Source organism: Macrotis lagotis, chromosome 4 (assembly GCF_037893015.1).
Source record: "Macrotis lagotis isolate mMagLag1 chromosome 4, bilby.v1.9.chrom.fasta, whole genome shotgun sequence".
Taxonomy (NCBI): Eukaryota; Metazoa; Chordata; class Mammalia; order Peramelemorphia; family Peramelidae; genus Macrotis; species Macrotis lagotis.
Window position 1 is genome coordinate 40469049 of NC_133661.1, and position 22053 is coordinate 40491101.

Below are 22053 nucleotides of genomic sequence, written 5' to 3' on the forward strand. Positions count from 1 at the left end.
AGAGAGAGATCCATCAGTGGTCCAACTGGCAAAGCAGTGGAACCTCAGAGCATGGCACTGTGGTATACCTGCATTATACTCCCAGAGTGAAATTAATATACATGAGAGGAGTCTGAGGACTCCAGGACCAGAGACACCAGGACTGTATCTCCAAATGCCAGAGCATATGAAAGGACACATTTCATGAACGTATAGACTGACATTTTCTCTCTGCCGATGATAACATTCCTTCAATTAGTTCCATGCTCTAAAAGTATTTATGGACACTAATACATACAAAGACAAAAGTAAGATAGAGAAAAGACAATATATATATACAGGGAGCCATAGGACCATCCATTGACATACCCTTTTCAGAAGGAATGGGAATGTCATACTATTGATATAATTATAGTTCCCAGAGCACAAAATAAAAGTGGAATAGAGAAAAGTCTTGATAAAAGAGCATGACTGGGCTCGAGGCTGATCAGTTATGGGTCAGTATCACCAAACAGGACACCTGGGTCCCAGTTTCACTATAAAACAATCTATTCAGATACACCTCTTAAAAACTATCTGTTGCAGCCCTGAGCATATCAAGATGAAATATGATCAAACAATACCAAGTTTCTGGATGAAATGTAAAAATTAACCTCAGGTATGTTTGACAAATTCAACAAACATTTATTAAACTCCTGGCTAATTTTTCTCTTTTCTTGCCCTCCTTCTTTCCAACCTCTGTCTTTGGCAGTCTGTCTTTGACCACCTTTTCTTCTCTCCTCTACAAATCTTTACCTTTAAAATCAAATTGCCTTATGGTTAATGTCCTTCCTTTCCTACTCCCCCTGAAAGCTCCTAGTTTTATTTCAATAGATTTTTATCAATCCCTTTGAGTTTATCAATCCCTTTGATATCAATCAAACCCAAGATTTCTCTTTTGGTGTCTATTTGAAAGGAGTTTATTAGCTTTCTAGGTTATTTTTTAGTTGTATGATCAATTTATTGATCTGTTCTTTTTTCTCTTTAATTGATAAAAGTATTGAGAGATATAAATTTTCCCAAAAGAACTAATCTGGCTGCAATCCAGAAATTTCTATGTTTTCTGACTGTTTTCAATATTTTTAATTTAATTGATTGTTTCTATGATCTTTTCTTTGACTTCCATGCTTTAGAATTATTTGGTTACCAATCAATTTCAATTAATTAACCAATGTCCCTATCTTTCTATATTTGTCAGTGAAGTTTTTATGTCCTGATACATGGTTAATTTTGTGGTGTCATATACAACTGAGAAATTTTTATATTCCCTTAAATTTTCATTCAATAGTCTCCAGAGCTTATCATATTTAACTTTTTTTTTGGTTTTTGAAAGACAATAGACTTGCCCAAGATCACACAACTATATAATTATTAAATTTCTGAGACTAGATTTGAACTCAGCTCCTCCTGATTCCAGGGCCCGGGCTCTTTCCACTGCACCACCTGGCTGCCCCCATCCTACCTTTTATAAAATTCTACTTAGGTTCTCCTTTTTCTTTATTTTTTTGGTTAGATTTAGGTCTTAGAGGGGGTAAATTGAAGTCCCTTGCTGCTATAGTTTAACTGTCTATTTTTCCCCTGAAACTCATTTAATTTTTCCTTTAAGTGTCTCAATGCTATGCTGCTAAGTGCATATGTGTGTATTAATATTAATTCATTGTCTATACTGTCAGAAAAAAGTTATTTGGTCACTTTTGATTGAGTCAATTTTTGTTGTTTTGTTTGAGTTTATGATTGCAACCCACCATTTAGTGTACATTTCAGCTGAAACATAAGAAATTTTGTTCCAGTTCCTCATTTTAATCTTGTGTGAATCTTTTTGTTTCTATTTCTTATAAACAACATTCTGTTATCCTCCATTGTATGGATGAGTTCATCCCATTCATATTCAAGTTTATGAATGTTAACTATAGATTTCCTTCCATATTAACCCCCCCTCATATTTTTCCTTCTTTCCAGAAATAATAGATTTCTATTTTTTTCTTTTTTAAAAAGTCCCACTTTGAAATTTTCACTTCTTAGTTGGACTTTGTTTGCTTAAAGACCATCCCCCCCCCCAAAAAAAGAGGAAGGGGCAGCTAAGTGGTGCAGTGGATAAAGCACCGGCCCTGGAGTCAGGAGTACCTGGGTTCAAATCTGGTCTCAGACACTTAATAATTACCTAGCTGTGTGGCCTTGGGCAAGCCACTTAACCCCATTTGCCTTGCAAAAAAACTAAAAAAAAAAAAGACCATTTAACCCCCAATCCTTTTGTCTCCCTTTTGAGTAAAACGTTTTTGTACTCAATTTTGAGTGTTCTTCCCTTTGTTGACCAGTTGTACACCCTAATTTTTTTCCTAATTTTTCCTCTACCTCCCTTACTTGATTTTCAAAAATCTTTTTGAGCCCTTCCATAGCCTGAGACCAATTCATATTTTTCTTGAAGGCTTTACTTATAAAAGCTTGGACTATGTCATCTTCTGAGTGTGTTTTGATCCTCAAAGGGACCAAAGTAATTGTCTATGGTCAGGTTTCTTGTTTTTTTTTTTTGTTTATTCATTTCCCCAGCCTATGCTCTGGTTTTGGGGTGCTTCCTGAGCTTTTGAGTGTTATTGGGACACCCCTGCAAGGACCACAGTTCCTTCAAGGTCTTATGAAAGACTGTGACTACTCTCCTGGCCTGTGTTCTGGTCTGTGGATGACCACAAGCACACATAATTGAAGCAATTTTGTCATTACCTTGCCAGATTTTGCATATTTTAAGAAAACAAATCCTACAAACCAGTAATGCACAGTCTGTTAAACAAATTCTCTTTCTCCTTCTTTGAATATTGGAATATTTTCATTTGTTGAGGATTGTTCAGTTTTAATTCTATTATCCTATGATAAATATGATACTCTACCCCACTTTTTTTTTTTAGTTTTTTGCAAGGCAAATGGAGTTAAGTGGCTTGCCCAAGGCCACACAGCTAGGTAATTATTAAGTGTCTGAGGCCAAATTTGAACTCAGGTACTCCTGACTCCAGGGCCTAGCCACCCCTCTCCCCCACTTTTCCAGCTTTATCATATACCACTTCCCATTAAAAACTGAGGGTGCTTGCCAGTCTCTAAAGATTGTGAGAAGTCATTTGGATTCCAAGCAAACAGATGTTGTTGACAAATTCAACCAACATTTACAAAGTGCCCATCTATATTCCCTTCCTCTTTGTGCCACCAGTCTATCTTTGACTTCCTCCTCTTCTCTCCCCTTAAAGATTTACAGCTGTGGAGAAGCTGTGTGTAGAGCACACCCAGTGCTTGCTCAGTGACTGGGTTCTACTCTCTACCTTGGATCAGTGAATGAAATAACTGATAACATTCTCCAGGCTTCAATCAAGTATACTGCAGGATAAGTTCTATAAGAGTGACATCCTAATCATCTCTTGCATACCTGACATAAGCATCTGACATGATACTTGGCCTCAAAAGACATGACCTCAGATCCTGGCTCTGACAAGTATCTGCTATATGACCTCAGACAACTTCACAGGTCCCAGTCTCGGTTTTCCATTCAGCAAAATGTGTTAATATTTGCACCCATTTGCCTTCCAAGGTTACTATAGTGACAAAATTTTGTAAATTTTAAAGTGCTATCCCAATACAGAGATAGATAGATATTTATTAATTGAGTTATGTAAATTACACATCAGGATGATGAAAAAAGAGTTAAAAATTAGATAGAGCTTGTAAGGTTTACTTTGCATGCATTATATGATTTGATCCTCACAACAACCCTGAGTATAAGGGGAATTAAAAGACTTGCCTAGTGCCCCACGATGAATAAATGGCTGAGCTAAATTGGAACTCAGGTCTTCTCAACTCTCTATTCACTGTTCTCTGTCCACTGTACCACACTGCCTGCCCTAGGTGCCTACCCTCCTACTAAGGATGTTAGGATGATCATTTTAGTGCTAGAAAGTCTATAGAGACTATGCAATACAACCCATTCATTTTACAACAAGAAGGAAGTTATCCCTTCCACATTGCAGGGAGTTAGGGGCACTGGTACCTCCACAATCTGGAAAATCCAAGTAAAAATTTTTGGCCCTCCCTTTGTACCAGAGAAATCTAAACTTTTTTTTTTCTTTTTCTTCTATGAGGTATTATCAGTATTTCATTGTAAAATTAGAGTTAAGTATTTGATGTTAGCCTAAATGGAGGTCACTTTTTTGCAATTATATAAAACATTTCCTTATCATTCATTTTGTGCTAGAAGACTCAAATAAAAAAGCAAAAGTTATAAAATAGCGTATTTCAGCCTGTTTTCTTTTTGTTTTGTTTTTTAGGTTTTTGCAAGGCAACCGGGGTTAAGTGGCTTGCCCAAGGCCACACAGCTAGGTAATTATTAAGTGTCTGAGGCCACATTTGAACCCAGGTACTCCTGACTCCAGGGCTGGTGCTTTATCCACTACGCCACCTAGCAGCTCCTTTCAGCCTGTTTTCAATCAATATCAAGTCTTTCTCTGGAGGTGGATGATATATTTCATCATTTATGCTTTATAATTTTCTTATAATTATATTGCTGAGAATAGCTAAGTCATTCACTTCATTGAACAATATTGCTGTTACTGTTACTCCTGGCTCTGTTCACTTCACTATGCTTCAGTTCATGTAGGCCTTTCCAAGTTTTTCTGAAGTCATCCTGCTTATCAAGCACATAATATTCCAGTACAATCATATTCCACAAGTTGTTCAGCCATACCCCAAGTGAAGGCCATCCCTTTAAAGTTCCAATTCTTAGCCACCACAAAAGAGCTGCTATAAATGTTTTGGGACAGATGGCTTCTTTTCCCCTTTTTTGGAGTCTTTGGAATATAGAGTAGGTCAATGTCAAATAAAAATGCTGTATGAAAAAAGAATACTTTCTGAACCACTATGAATACTGCATTAGGAACCCATGATTTTTAATACAGTTTATGACATTTAAATAATATTATAAGACACTAGAAACTTGAGATGCAAAAGATCAATATGAAATCATCAGGAGATATCACATGAGAGATTGCCATAAATAAGCTTGGCATCCCCAAACCAATGCATAGAACTGCAGTTCTTTTACCACAAATTTAATTTTAAGAAAAATTTATGTAGCTATTCACTTATCTTATTAAATAATAAAAAATACATACTGTAAATACATATATTTTATGCACTGGTTACCAAACTTTTTAGGATAGCTCTATATTTCTAGCCATCATGTGGTATGCTGGTTTTCATGTTCTTTTTGCAAACAAATTTTTACTTATTTTGATTTTCAAAAGGAAATTGTGTATATTTATGAAAAAATATTTTATACATTTCTGAATTTCTAAACTTTTTGTGTTATCTGTTGACCTTTGTGTGTCACCTGTGGCTTCTGCGAAATTCCCCCCAAAATTCCCATTTAATTTCTTCTGCTGATACTGGATGCAGTGGACATTTATCTCCCAGGAGCTAGCTGTGAACTGGTGCACTGAGATGTCAATTATGATCGACTTTTCAGTCAATTTTTTTCAATTGTGAGAGTTCAAAAGGATTATGGTATATCCAGAACTGACTGTGGATAGATAGATAGATAGATAGATAGATAGATAGATAGATAGATAGATAGATAAATAGATTTAAATATCTATAGCTATTGATAAAGATATATAGATATCTATATATATTACCAATAAAAAAGTTTTTTTTAAAAAAGACTAACCTAGGGACAAACTTTGTCTAACTAATCATTTACAATATGTCCCAGAATGATATAAGTAGAAAACAGAATATATCATGAATATTGGAAAGAATAACAATAAAATCACAGAAATAGAGTGCTACAAACTTATAATGACCACGTTTGATTTCAAATCAAAGACAAAAATGCTGCTTTCCCCTTTCTTTGCAGAGGTAGAAGACTATGGATATGGAACACTAAATATAATATTGGATTCGATTACTTATTGGTGAGTTTTGTTGACTTGTTTTGCTCCTTTCTTTCCCCCTATCCCATCTCCATGGTCTTCACCACCATGACTCATGTTTTCTTCTCCCTGTGGAACTTCCCTTATTATCTAGAATCTTCTTATCCTGGAACATCCCTCTGTCCTGTCATGCCCTTTTTTTCACTGGTGAGGTCCTTTTGGGATCTCCAGTTTGGAGATTGACCCAGGTCACCTATGCTTCATTCCCCTTCCTGCTGGGCTATTTTCCAGACTTTGAAACCATTTCCCCAAAACGTATCCCTTCTCTGTCCTAAACTCTAAGTTATTCAGTTCCCTTTTGTATGTTGTCTTCCCTCATCAGAATGGAAGCTTCTTGAGGGCAAGAACTGTCTTTCCTTTGCTTTGTACTTGCATCCCCAGAACTTAGCCCAGAGCCTAGCACATAATTAACTGATCAATAAATGCTTGTTGACTTGCCTTTTTTATTTCTTGTTTTTTTCTCTTTTTTAAAAAATTCTTTCATTCCTTGTTTTTTGTTACTGAGAGGGGGAAGGAAAAAGTGATACATTGGGAAATGCAGATGATGTAAAAACTAAAAATCAGTACCACTTTTAAAGATCCCCAATGGACCAATTTAGTACAAAACTGAAGGAAACATATGGTGCCACATTTGCATAAGTTGTGTTTTGAGGGCTGATTGGAGAAGGCTTAGTTTTGCTGACTAAGTCACAGACATTGAGAGAATTGGGTTGAGAGTACTGGAGATATAGCCATTCAGTTACTCATTCTTACCTACCAGCCTCTAAGTTTGTACTGAGAACCAATCGACCAGCATCATGCCTCCCCAAAACCAAGGCTATTGCCAAGTTGTATGTAAATGAAAAGAAATGGGTCACTCTCTGGGTTTGTAGCCCTGAGACTCTGTTGTCAAATTCTTAGGCACTCAAACACTTACGCTTTGGAATAGTTTAGAACAAAGTCCACTCCTTTCTCACTGTCAAACTGGATGTCTCGTGGCAAATCACTGTGATATTTGGCATCGATGCTTAAAGGGAATCCAGGATTCCACTCCATCCACCTGAGAAGGAAGAAGGAAACTGAAACTGAGAAAAATTGTAGGGGAGGTCCAGGGAAATTATTAATTGAAAGAATTAAACTGACATGTGCCAATGTGACTTTCCTAAAGCAAACTCCAGGGGCTCCCCAATACCTCTGAGATCAAATATCAGGAATGTAAAACTCTTTACCACTTGGCTTCAGCCTGACTTTCTAGTCTTGCTATACAGTGCTAATATTGATCAGTGTATTCACATTTCTTACCAATTTAGATTATGTGATGGTTGTTTACTGTTACCAAGGTCATTATCCCTCCTTTCTTAAGTTCAGGACTTGGTTCCCTATTTTCCTTTTCTCTTCTCCCCAATGCCTACATTTATACTAGGGGACTTAAATATCTATACTGATATTTTTTTCAAATTACCCCACTGCCCAGTTCTTCAATCACACCTAAACCATCATTGTGCACTATATCTCACCATCACCCACAAATTGTAATAATTTTTAATTCATTTTATTGGTTTAAAACTTTGACATTCTACTGTCTGACCACAGCTTCCTAGCAATCCATCTCTTTCTAATGCTTTACACTCCTCAATCTATACTTTACTTTATTGATGGGGTGACATTCCCCAACAATCTCTAATCCCTTTTCTCAGTATTTCTTAGGCCATTATCCCTACTATGACTTCATGTCTCCTACAATCTTGATTCTATCATTAGCCAATTCAACTCTATTTTTTCTTCCATTCTAAAATTATTTTGCCCTTTGTACATTCTCAAGGTTATGAACCTTGTTCTTAACACCAACCTATATGAAATGTTCACTTCTGCTCCTTTTGCTACCAAATTGAGCTGGAGGAGTCACATAACTACATTAACTGAGTATGCTAATAATTCATGCGAACTGCCATCAACTGGGCCCTCATTGCAGCGAGGCAATTCTTTCCTGTTTGAGTCTTTGAGTCTTTCCCCCTAAAAGGGTTTTCCAAGCTTACTTTTCTCTCCTTAATCTTGCCTCAGTTGAAGTCCTTACCTCTTACCATCCTGAGAAAATTGAAGACATTCATTGTAAGTGCTCTTTTATCACAAAATCCCTTGACATCATTCCCTACTCTCTCTTCTTTTTCCCTAATCTCTGACAATGAGATGATCCTTCTCCTTGTTTCCCTGTCCATTTACATCAACTTTTGAGTCCTCCCTTCCTTTCCAGGAGAATAACCACCACAATCATTCCCTCCTCTCTCTAAGTTTCATTATATTCCTATATACTGAGTCCTTCTTTACTTCCTTCAAAAGTGCCCATCCCCCTCATCCTTAAAAACAAATAAAAAAACCTTCCCTAGATTCAGTTAAAATTACTATTACAATTATAATTCAACTACGATTACTATTACTTCAAGTTATACCTATCTCCTATAGCATTATATGCATGTTGCCTATATAATTCTCTCTGCTACACAACAATCCTTCAAATTCTTGAAGATAGCTACCAAGTTCCCCATCCAACCTCCACCAAGTCTTTGCTTCTTCAGACTGAACACTCCCAGTGTTTTGAGCTGATCCAAGCTGACACAGGTTGCAGTTGTTAGAGTCAGAATTAGAACTCAGGTTTCATGACTCTAAGGTCAACATTTTTTCTGTTGGATTATGCCATATTATCTAAGAGCTTGCCTTCTTATATATTAGTAAAAAGAAAATTTTATGAAATTAATAAATTGCCAGAGAAGCAGCATGGTATAGTAGAGAAGAACTAACTTTTGAGTCAGAATGGCCTAGTCTCAAGTTCTGCCTTTGACACATCTTAGTAGTGTTACCCTGGATAAGTCATTCAACTCCAAGATTAGGAGCAGGCATTACTTTGCATTAATAGAAAGAGTTTCTTATTGGGAAGGAGTTTCTATCAGTACAATTTTAAGTCTGATAAGAAAAAATCAATGGTTGTATGTATATGTGTTTCTTTGCTTTTTCATATGGAAAATCTATTCTTGAACTGCATCTCCTTACTTGTTATTTCACATCAAAGCATTAATTTACTTCCAGAGATCTAAGGATTTTTTTAAGCAATTATTTTGCAAACCCCGAAAAATTCAGGGCTTCCTGAATTAAGATATAAATGGGAATAAGGAAACACAATGTGATGAATAAACAATCCAAAGAGGAAGCAACTGAAAGTGGAAAAAAAATCTGAAGATGACAGTTGAAAATGAAGGGGGGAAAAATATAACTAATGAGAGAGAGAGAGAGAGAGAGAGAGAGAGAGAGAGAGAGAGAGAGAGAGAGAGAGCACAAAGAAAAGAAATTCTTGGTGTGTTCAAATAAGTGAATGCCTAAGATTCATCCCAAATTAGAAGATTTATGAGTTTTCAGAAGGCAATAAAAACCCTGAGTCTAAGTTGTTTTGGTGTGAGCAGTCTCATTCAATTCACAGTCAGAGGAGAATTAGATGAAAGGACTGTGAATGTTTAGTCCAAGGAAGAACTCAAGAGAGCTCATAATTGGATTGATGAGTACTCATTGGAAAAAGTTGAGACACTTGGTCCTAGAAAGCAAAGCCAGAAGTAATGAGTGGAAGGTGAAGGCTACTGATGAAAGGAAGTAGACTTGCTTTGGGAAGTAATGGGTACGCTGTGGAGATGACTGTTTTAAGGGCATGGTTTGTACTAGATGAGCTGACCTTTAGGTCCCTTCTATCTCTGAGATTTTATGGTTCACTGATACTTGCATCTTTTAGAGAAGGGTCTTGATAGTTATTGATATGAGTTTTTGGTCATTTTTGTTGCTTGTCATTTGTTTTCAAAGAAGACCAATGACATCATGGGTGATGTCTTGACTTATGTGTTAATTGAAGTGAGGAAGAATAAAACCTGAATGTTTGACACTCAGATAGGCACTGACTTGAAGAAATCATCAAACTGAGACAAAGCATGAATGGAAATATAGGAAGAAAAAAAAGCAACAGAGGCTCAGATAGTCATATAAATCAAAATCCACAAAAGGACTACAATATGGAAATACAGAAAGAGCAAATAAGGTGAATGAGTGATTTCTACTTAAAGAAAGCAAATTGAACTTTATAAATATGATTGAAATTTAGTAGGATGAGATCAAATATTGAAACATACTTCAAAGGGTTTTTATTTGTTTTTGTTTTTATTTTTGTGGGTGGAGGGCTGGGGCTACTAGTGCACTGCTATAGGGCAGTCTTGCTGTGGAGCTTCCTTCTACTGATGTAGCCAAAGCTAACTGGGACACAGATTAAATAATATATACCTAGTCACACAGCTAGAAGAGGGTGGAGTTAGGGTTTAAGACTCAGTCCTCTGACTCAAAATCCAGTTGTCTTTTCACTGCATGATCACACAAATGAGGATCAGTTGAAGAAACTGGGGTTTTCCCCTATACTTGAGATAGGGCAGTTGGTAGAGTAAGGACATTATAACTGTTTTTGAGTACTTGAAGCAGTCATGGGGAAGAGGGCTTAGACATGCTTTTCTTGAAACTAGAGGGCAGAACTTCCACCAATGGGTAGAAGTTTCGAAGAGAAAAATTTGGCCTGGATTTCAGTAAAACCTTCCTAATGATTAGAACTATCCCAAAGTGGAATGGGCTTCTGTGGGAGGCAGTAGGCTTCTCATCAGTGAAAACATTCAAGCAAAGGCTAGATAATGAATTATTATGTATCCTAGAGAAGTGATCCTTTCCTTGATGGCTTCTGAGCTTTCCTTCCAACTTTGTGATTCTATCCCTGCTTTGCTCTTCTCTTCATCAGCCTAAAAATCATCAGTCTCATAGCAGATCTAGAGGCCTTCACCAGTTGAGTTGCCTCCTTATGGAAGCCCACCCCCTTATATTCCAACATGTTCATATAAACAAGGGCAATAACTACAGATGTGGTGACAGGTGTTCATCTTTCTGTGCCAGGAAAATGGAAAGAGTTTAAAAGACTATGGTTGACTATTGTGGTGGGCAAACAATTTAGAGGCAGGTAAGGACATCAGCGCCTGTAGTCAGAGCAGAAATATTGAAGCTCAGAAAGGTTTCTTATCGTTGCCATTTGGAATTTGGCCAGGGGGCAGTGTTTGGTCATGGGTTCCAAGTGACTGATGAGCAGCAAAAAAGTCACAGCAATGAAACTAAGCAGGATCTACTTTAACCTGTCAGCAAGGAAAAAATCAGAGAAATCTAAGCATGGTGAGGAGATCATTGGCCAACATGTACCTGCTGGCAAAATTTCAAGGGAGTCTGACTCAATATAGAGAGAACAGAAGAAAACAGAAGTAAAACACCCAAGGGGCAGCCACAGTAAAGCTAAAAGTTTAATCAACCACAGAGGAAGATGGAGAGAAGATCAAGTCAAACCAAAATCAAAGTCATCATGCCATGGAGCAAATGCTAGATCTCTTAGAGAAGTCTTTTTCAGGCTAGGGTTGGACTAGATCAGGAAGTTCTTAACCTGTGGACTATGAAGTTTCTTTTCAATTTGATAGCTATATTTCAATATAATTTATTTCCTTTATAATCATATATTTGTTTTATATGTTTACATGTTTTTATATGTTTATATGTCACTTCCAACTCTCACGCTCTGTGATTTTTACTTTCTCCCTTCCAAATATTTCTTCTCTTCATCATTTCAGCTGATCTTTGCAAGCAGTGGCGGCGATGCCCTTCATCTACTGGGCTACCCTCCCATCTCCCATGGTCAAATCAAGCAGACGGTCTAGCTGCCTCCAAGGTCTCTTGTGTTCTAGACTTGTGATCGCACTTAGCTTCAAACTTAGTATCCATGTAGTCTCCTGATGAACTTTGTCTGGATCTCCTTGCCCCTGGGATACCCTAAGTTATTCTAATGAAGCAATGTCAACTCATGTAATGGAAGATCAGCCTTTACCCAACCTCTTTAGAAAGAACTCCAGGAACCTCTCCTACCCTTAAGCAGGCCCAACCAGTGTGGGGAGCACTAACAGTAAGCTGTGCTCGTAAATGAATCACTTGTCCACACTTGAGCTAAATAGTTCTAATTTCAGCTGCGAGAAAAAGAGAAAAGAATGATGTATAGCCCTTCTAAACATTCCTGCTATAGGAAGAAATTCCCTTTTCTCTAGCCAGATCTAATCTATATTTCTTTTGTTTTGTTCTTTGGCTTTTTTTTTGACAAAGTAATGGGGTTAAGTGACTTCCCCAAGGTCACACAGCTAGGTAATTATTAAGCATCTGAATTCAGACTTGAACTTATGTGCTCCTAATTCTGAACCATATAGCCGTCCCTAGCCAGATCTAATCTTATGGAAAAGAGCTGTCTCACCTTAAAAGAGGCCTTAAGGCTAGGGATGCTTTCCCCCATCCCGAGGGGCCAATGTTATTTGGCTCTGTGGCATCGCCCCCTCTCCTCCCACCTCTTCATTTATCTAGTGGTGAGACATGAAATGGGAAGTGGGGAAAAGAGCAAGCCAGCCACTATGAGCTCACTCTGTGGTATCATGAAAGCAGAAATGGTCACAGAACCTTTGTGCACGGGTGTTTTATGACCTGGGTGGCTGTTCACAGGCAGAATTCAATTTAATTCAAGCAGCATTTCTTAAGTACTAACATTAAGCATCTTGGATTTTAAGGACATAGACTCAAAAATGTGCTTGTCCTCCTGAAGCTTACATTTTTATCAGAGAGACAACCCATACTTCTAAAATTAAACATGAAAGAGAGACACAAAATCATTTCATAGGAAAGGGAACCCAGGAACAGAGGTATCTGGGGGAGGGGAAGAATAGGAGAGGCTTCTTGTAGGAGGGGGCAGTTGAGCTGGGCTTTGAAGGAACTAAGGATGCTTTGAGGTGGAGTTGAAATGGGAATGTGTTTGAGGCATGGGGAAAAACCTGTGCCAACTGGGACCACAGATGGAATGTCACATGCAGAGGATCGCAAGCAGATCATGTCCATTAGAACACAGACTATAATGTCCAATCAACCTGGAAAGGGCAGTAGCAGGACCTGAGATCATGCCATCAAATTATTTCAATGTTATAACTCACCGATAGAGTTTCTGCCGAGTTTCCAGTTCCTTGCGTCTATGCTGTTTGAGGATATGAATTTGGTCATCTCGAGCCAGTTTTGCTGTTAAAGAATGAAGAGAAGACAAGTAGAAAAGCAACCAGAGGGAATCACCAACCTATGGGAAGGAATGGCAGCCCTGTGATATCAGGTCCTATTCTAAAAGATCCTGACAAGCTCAGGCAACCATCAAGTGTCAAGTCACCTCCAGATTGAGCCCCTTCAGTCCTGGCATCATTAGGTAAAGGAGACCAAGAGGAGCATGACCATGACTGGAAATATTATGAAGGGAAGAGACTCTCCCACTCTGGAGTCTTATACTTTTTAAAAAAATTTATTTATTTAAGGCAATGGAGTTAAGAGTAACTTGTCCAAGGTCACATAGCTAGGTAATTGTCTGAGGTTGGATTTAAACTCAGGTCCTCCTGACTTGAGGACTGGTACTCTATTTACCATGCCACATAGCTGCCCCCGAGTCTTATAGTTATATAAAAGAAGAGGGATTTCAAGCAAGAAAGACCAGACCTAAGGTCAGTTTATATATCAGATAAAGAGATCGTCCTAAGCTAAGAAGTCAGTAGAGTATGTAGGTTTGTGTCCAAGAGCACAAAATATTAAATTATAAAGTCAAGCACCGTGCACATCAGTACTGGAAGTGGTGGGTGTTAAACATTTACCCTCCTCCCCACTTACTTGGCATCCTTTAAAATCTGCCAAAGAGACATCTCTCTGATCTCAAATATTCAAATGATCATAGGCTTAGAATTAGAAGGGTCCTTAAGAGACCATCTAGAGAGAATCGGGTGAGGAAACTGAGACCAAGAGATTGATTCTCATGTTGTAAAGTATTAGCCACCCACTCCCAAGGGCCCATCAGTCTGATAAAAGAGTTTTTGATGATATTGAGAAACTATACTCGAGAAGAACAAGAGCTATTTTCTCAGGCCAGATCCAAACAACAATTAGACCTGAGATATACGTGTTCATAGGGCACTTAGCTACCACTGACCAATGGACACACCTAATGGAACATAGAGCCAAAGGATTTCAATTCAAATGCCTGCTCTAGTTTTGACTATCTAAGTGTCCTTGGGCTAGTCATTGACTCCTCTGGGCCTGCTCATTTCCAAAATGATGGTGTTGGACAAGATGATCCCTTCCTTCCTATGATGTTATTTCTCTGGTAGGCATATACTTACATTGCGATCAAAGACTTTGAAATAATTACTCACCTCTCCCATCTCGGAGGACAATTTCACTCTCCCCAGTGAACCAGCGGTAGCAGGGGAACTCAATATATTCTCCATAGGGAGTCTTCAAAGTGATATACTTAAGATACCAGTCATCATGGAGCCAATATTTTCGTTTTTCCACTTTGATCAGAAGGATCTCTCCAAGTTCTTCATCCACAGTCACATCATAAGAATCTACCTGTGCAGAATAAAAGGCAAAACCAACTTGCAATCTAATAACCACATTCAAGTTTCTAACAGATATGTCAACTAATACTAAGTGATCATTTGATATTTTCTTGCTTTTTAGAACAAATGGAAGATTGAAGGTGTATTTGGAGGCTCCACTCTCTCCCCTATCTCCTTGGTTATTCAATTCCCTTGCCAAGGAATATTTTTTTTTATCCTTTATATGGCAAGCTTAATAAAAGATTCGGACTTCTAGCAAGATAGAAGAGTAAAGACGTAAGAGAGCTTGCAGCTCCCAAATTGCCAAAGGAAACTTGAAGAAAAGGAAAAATATATATAGCAAATTGATAAAAAAAATCTAGTCATGAATAATTATTATGGATTAAATATTGAAGGGTAGACATAAATTGAAGGAAAAGTATAATTTAGCACCAACAATGTTCACCATCAATGGAGCCGAAACTATCATAGGACATAAGGTAAAAACAGAAAAAAGTTTTTTTTAAAAAAGGTTACAACAAATGTTTAACAAAACTTAAGCAACTCGAAATTTTCCATGGACAACCAAAAAATGTGAATGAGACATAGAATTGTTCTATTGGAAGTCAAAATGGTATAGGTAGCAGGGAAAAAAATAGCTAAAAAAAATCATCACAATTGAAAATTACCCAATAACCTTCAAATAAAGGTAAAAAAACTAGAGGAGACTCAGAGAAATAAACTCAGAGATAATAAAATTCTTAAAAAGGATGAAAAGAATCTATTATAATTTCAGAAAATCATGCCAGAAAATTTCTCATAATTTTTAAAATTAAGAGACATTGAGGATTTTGGGAATACATTAGATGATGAAAGATTCAACTCACCCAGATATCTGATCATCAGATTCCCAAACTATAATGATGGAGAAATTATTTTAAAATAAAGCAAGGATAAACATCACTTATCAATAAAATGCCTATCTGAATTACTCAAAATTTTCTATCCAAGATGAGGGATAATAGAAAGAGCTGGTGTCATGAATCTAGAGAAATTAGACTTCATCCTACAACTAGCTCCTTTGCTAGATTAGGCATATATTTTCAACCCGTTTAATACCGTAAGTAGTAGTAGAGCTGTTTGAATCACCAGTTTTTCCACCTGGGGGAAAGATAGTGCAATAAGACTGTAAGAGTGTTTGTGTCATGATATAAAAATGGTATGAAAGAACCAATAACTATTGTTTATATAACTATTGTTTATATAACTAAAGAAACAATAGCTTTATTAACATATGGCTCAATGTAAATACCATTGATGGAAAAAAAAGTAGGAACTGAATTGTGTTATTTAATAACTAAAGTATATAAATTGGTTTTGGCAAGAGATGATATTTAAGATGTGGGGGGAGTTGGTGATGAGACCAAGACATTATTCAATTAAAAGAGGATCACAATTTGGTGAAAAATGTAAGGAGACACCCCACAATAAGTTCCAAATGGATCCATGATCCAATGTTCTAAACCATTAAAGCAATGTTGAAGGAGAAGGAATCAACTATGGAGAAAAGAAAAGCCCTTCATGATTTAAGAGAAATGATAAATCTGCAAAAATACTTGAATTGATTATATAAGGGGAAGAAAAAAGGCTTTTGCACAAACAAAAGTAGGATATCCAAAATATGGGGATGGAGGCAGGCACAACATAGCCAACTTTGTGTGAGCGTGTGTGTGTCTATGTGTGTGTGTGTGTGTGTGTGTGTGTGTGTGTGTCTATGTGTGTGTGTGTCTGTGTGTGTGTGTCTGTGTGTGTGTGTGTGTCTATATCTATGTCTGTGTCTATATATTAAATGACTTGGCCAGGGTCACATTTGAACTCAGGTCTTCCTGACTCTAGCCACTGTACCACCTAGTTGCCTCATGGGCAATAACAAATCCAATTAGGGAAGCCAAGGATGGAGATGGTATTAAATAGGGGTGCTGGGGGGTGGTCAATAATGTCAAAATGAAAGATCAAGAATGAGAAAAGACTGAATTTATCAGTGAGATATTGGTTTTTAAAAGCTGCTACAATAATAATAATAATAATAATAATAATTGATTTACATAGAAGGCTTACAAAGCATTTTATATACATTATCTCATTTGTTTCTCACAACCTCATGATATAGTCAACCACGAATATTATTAATCCCAGATATTTAAGGAAACTGAAGCACAGAGAGGTTAAAAGATTTGTCCATAGTTACTGTGCTGGTATCAGGGGAGGGATTCAAACTTATGCATTTTAGACCCTAAGCCCAGAACATTGTCTCTATTACATCCTAAGACCAAAGCCTTGTAGTCATCTCTGGTTCCTTTATTGCCATTCATTTTCCAAATCCTGCCAATTTTAGATCTCTAAAAACATCTGTGTTTTTGTCCATTCACATAGTTCAGGTCCTCACCATTGCTCTCCCTTGAACTCATTAGGCTAATATATAGCCTCCTAATAGTTCTATCTGCATCCAATGTCCCTGTCTCCAATCTGTCATTTCCACCACTTTGGAAATATTTTTCTAAAGTGCTGATCTGACTTGGTTACTCCCTAATCAAAAATATTTAGTGATTCCCTAGTACCTCCAGGATCAAATACAAATTCCTTAGCTTGGCATTAAATGTCCTCTACTTCCTAGTTTCATCCTTTCATGCATACTACATTCCAGGACCATTAGAGTCAATTTTCCATCTCCATTTATTTATACAGGTCTAGAATTTCCTTACTACTTATTGCTGTCATTCAGAATCTTTATCTTCCTCCCAGACCCAGTTCAGGTGTCACCTCCTCCCCTAATTAGAATTCCTTGATTACTCCAAGCCAAAAGCTTCTCTCCAACCCCAAATATGCATTAGTGTACTTTCTGTGAATCTTTACTTTGCTCTCCTCACAGTTTATCTTGGGTTTGTATCATATCACATTTTGGTTTTTTGTTTGTTTTTTTTTTGCAAGGCAATGGGGTTCAGTGACTTGTCCAAGGTCACACAGCTAGGTGATTATTCTGTATCTGAGGCTGCATTTGAACTCAGGTCCTTCTGACTCCAGGGCTGGTGTTCTATCTATCTGTGTGACCTTAGGCAATTTATTTAACCCTACTGCAGTGCAAAAAAAACAAAAACAAAAACAAAAACAACTCTCCTTACTTGTAATTGTAATTAGAAAAGGAGAAAATAAATTCTAAAATAAAAGAGAGAGTATTATGCAGGGGAAGCTAGATTTGGAGTCAAAAGGACCTGGATTTAAATTCTGCCTTGCCATTTATGACTTCCATGCCATTGTCAAATCCCTTCCCTTCCCTAGACTTCAGTTTTCTCATCAGTAAATGAAAGAATTGGGTGTTGAAACTCTCTTCCAATTCTAAATCTATGATCTTCTGACCTCCAGGTAGAATGTAAACCCTTGAGAGTAGGGGCCATCAATTCTTGACTTTGTATCCCCAGTACCTAACATAGGACAGTCACATTAAAACTGGACTGAGATTCTCCAGAAAATGTGGACAGTGTCATTTTCAAAAATAATCACACCGGGGCAGATAGGTAGCATAGTGGATGGAGTACCGGCCCTGAAGTCAGGGGTACCTGAGTTCAAATTCAGCCTCAGATACTTAATCACTGCCTACCTGTGTGACCTTGGACAAGTCACTTAACCTCATTGCCTGAAATTTTTTTTTAAAAAAGTAAAAAAAAAATAATAATCACACCACTGAAAAGCGAAAGATAGAAACCTAATTTTGTTCAAGGAATGTATCAATTGCTCAGGGCAATCATTCAATCAACAAGCATTCACATTCGACTGTGATCAATGTATAACATGGAACCAATGTAAGAGTAAATCTGCAATTCCATGATCCTATGGTATGTTCTGTATCTTAGTTTCCCCATATATAAAATGGGAATAGTAATACTTGCAGTACCTTTTGCCTATATATTTGTGAGATTCCAATGAGATCATATCTGTAAAGCTCTTTGCATAACTTCACACATCATTCACATTTTAGTTATGATTGTTATTATATATTGTTTTAGAGTTTGTGAAATGCTTTGTGGACCCACTGGATCCTTAAAACATTGCTTTGAGTTGTGCAAAATTTCATTTTTATTTTCAATATTAAAATATATCTATCTTCTATAATTCCATTTGCAGATTAGTTAAGTATTTTCTACCTTTTTTCAATGACTTTAGATGCCATTCTATTGTCTTCCAATATTTTATGACTCATTGTTTCCATTTAGGCCAATGATCCATTTGGGTATTTCTGTGGATTGCGTGGGATCTGAATGTAATCTCACTTGATAAGTGAAATTTTGAAATATCTTCCTATTCCCTAACATGGATGAGCAATTTGTTGTCCTATAGTTTACACAAAGTGTTAACCCTTTGTAAATTGAAGTAGAAAAGAGGAAATTGCCTTTTTATATCATTGCTTTAAGCAATTTTTTCAAGGATTGCAGAACTAAGTCCTTGCTTTAGATTTAGATGACATCCCACTGGTTTCAAATGTGTCTCTCTAAGGAAGAGGTGGTCAATAAATTTTAATGAAGTGCCTGTAAATGTGCCAGGAACTATGATTTGTATTATAAGAAACAATCACATGAAAGTTGATTCTCAAAGGAAAAAATTGGTATAAACGAAAATAAGCCATCCAATTTCCTCTTGTGATGTCATTATTTATGTTTATTGGTTTCTTGGTACTAAGAGATTTTTACATTCCAGCTGCTTTGGAACCTAGGAAAGGTAGGATGGCCAGTGATGAGTGTCCTCACTGGCTAATGGACCTGATAAAAGGTATAGATGGAGCTCTCTTGACTATATAACTCTCAAGAAGTATCATGTGACTGCACAAAGGACTGGGCCCTTATTTACCCTGGTATCACGACAATTCTCCCTCACTTCCCAAGTGGCATGGACTCAATTAGGAAGTCTTGGGGGATGCCCGGAAGCCTTTGCCACTTTAGTGTTCCATTTTTTCCTGATCTTAGGCAAAACAAGGATCCCAGAATGAATGTCTTGAGATCAAAAGGTCTGGAGGACAGCAGGGGAAACCTCTACCTCAGAAGGGGCCTGGCCTATTTGACCACAGAAATGTAGCAGGACTTGCTTGGACAGTGCCCAGCCAAGATGAACTAAAAATGTTCATCAATTCTTCAAGCTACATGATGTTTGGAAGAAGCACCAACATCAGAATCCTAGGGTATTAGACGAGGGACTTTAAGGTGTTATTGATCCCTATTCTATTAATGGATGCTTGTGACTTTTTTTATTAGTGTTTCTTGTTTATGTAACATAAATTATCTGTTGCATGACCAATTAATATTGTCCAGAGAGAACCTTTCTTTCACTTCTTCCCTTTAGAGGTCCTGTAGCTTTGTGAGCCACATTCTGATTTACTATGATTTAAACTGTTCATGATGAGCCGGGGGGAGGGGGGGACTCAACAAGCCAATGAGAAAAAGGAAGGCCTTCCAGTCCTGAAGAGCCTGTCCAAACCAGGAACAGGGCATGGAAGGGTGAGTGTTCTAGTTTCTCTGGACTAAGCTAAGTGGTTCCTCAAGGATAACTTTAATATAATAAAATGCACCCATTTGAAAACATGATATATGTTTTCATATAACACATGGAGAAACCTCATCAAGGTAGTGGATGTGGACAAAGCAGAGAAGAGGTCCAGGAAGGAATCTATTAACCAGCGAGGAGACCAAGAAAAGCCATTATACAGGGAAATGGAGAGCTAAGAGGCAAGTCAGTGAAGGAGAAAGAGGAGGAGAGCGTCCCTGGAGAAGGGGGTGAACAGAGCTGTGCACAGAAAGCTGAAAAAAAGGCCATGATTCAGCAATGGAGAGATCACAGGTGGTTTTGGAGAGAAGAATTAGAAAATGGATTGGCTTGGTTTCGTTTTGTTAAAAATTAATATTTTAATGTTATTCCCAGGCAAAAGACAAGTAAACTCTCAAAAAAAGCTTTATTCTGACATTGACTCCAGGGCTGGTGCTCTATTCACAGTACCACCTAGCTGTCCCCTGCTACATATTTAAGTTTTGAAGAAGAAAAATGAGAAAAAAAAACTGAAGAAGATCTGGGAGAGGGATGGTGGGAAGGCAAGTTCTATTCTTCTATGAGAGTTATTTTCCTTTAAACTTTTTCCCTTCAAGAACACATTTTACAGATAAGGAAACTGAGGCACAGAGAGGTTAAGTGACTTGTTGAGAGTCCACAACTAATAAGTTAGGGAAGTAGGATGCAACTCTGGTCTTTCAGATTCTAATCACTAAAACAACACCTCCTGGTCCCTAGAGAAAAAACAGCAGAGGCAGTAGGGCAAAATGCACAGAGGATAACTGCCTTGGAGCTACCTCTAAAGCAAAATGGCATAATGGACAGAGGGGCTAGATTTGGACTACGAATCTCATTCCTAGTGGTTAACATCTTAGCCTCTATTTCTTTGTCTTTAAAATGAAAAGGCTGTATAAGATGGCGTCTAAGTATTCTTACTGAAGGGTCAAAAATCAGCACCAGCAGAGAAGGTTTCAGTACTGAGAGTTCCCCACACTAATGAAGTCCCAGCGGCAGACTGAAAAAAAAACCCAATGAATAGAGAATGATCATTTCTAGAATCCAGTGGGTCTGCCCCACTAAGGTAGATCAGTCCCAATATATGTGAACATGATCTTCCCCAAGAGAAAAAGTCACTCTCAGGTTCATTTCTCAAAACTTTTTCTTTCGCCATCACTGAGAAGAAACATCAGAATGTGTTGGAGCTAGAAAAAGAGGAACCATATTCTAGAACTGTGCAAGAGAAAATGTGAAAAGCCTTTTGCATCAACAGGATCTTTCTCAAAAAAGCTGAAAGGGATAAAAAAATAATCCAACCCAACTCAACCCAACCCCCACACAAATAAGCCCTTCAACAATGGCAACTCAGTCTCCCTAGCTGGTTTGCATGAGTCTGGGACTTTTGAGTACCCAAGCCTTTCTCTCCCTTCTCTGACTTCAGTATGTGAAAATGGAGTATTTGTCATGCAAATCTCATACAAAATCTGTTAGAGGAGGTCTTATTATCTATTCACCAATAACATTTCCATGCTTCCATGGAAAGAGGGATGTGCAAGAGGGAGGAGAATCAAAGGGGAAATAAAGTCAATAGGAAGGTGTGTCCACCTTATCAGACATCACTCACTTTTTTTTCTCAACAGGCATCATCATCGTCATCAAAATTTTTCACCATGTGAAAATGCATAGGTGGCAGCATGGAGGCAGGAGGGCTGGATGTGGAGTTTGAGGACTTGGGTGCCAATCCTCCTTACTATCTGGTGTTACCTTAGCCAAGTCACTTAATTTGACCTCCTGGAACATCAAGTTCCTTAATCTGGAAAATGAGGAAGATGGGAAGAGATAACCTCTAAGGAGTCTAAGGCTAGAATGGCCCCTCCAAAACATTGTAGAGAGCACAGGGGCACAGAGTTATGGCTTTCTCTGAGGCCACTGAGGAAATGGATGCCCAGAGAGGGCACATGACTTATTCCAAGTCCCACGGGGGGCAATATCAGGCAGGAAAATGGGCACTGAAA

The 22053-nt window shown here is 37.7% G+C and overlaps 1 protein-coding gene across 1 annotated transcript in view; it reads right to left on the reverse strand.

Moving 5' to 3' along the window:
- The window catches only part of ALOX5 (arachidonate 5-lipoxygenase), a 68116-nt gene that overhangs the window by 41248 nt on the left and 4815 nt on the right, over positions 1-22053 (reverse strand). The window contains exons 2-4 of the mRNA XM_074232586.1: positions 14285-14483; positions 13034-13115; positions 6901-7023 (exon numbers count right to left, since the gene is read on the reverse strand). Coding sequence (XP_074088687.1) covers positions 6901-7023; positions 13034-13115; positions 14285-14483 — 404 coding nt within the window. The remainder of the gene's footprint in view (positions 1-6900; positions 7024-13033; positions 13116-14284; positions 14484-22053) is intronic.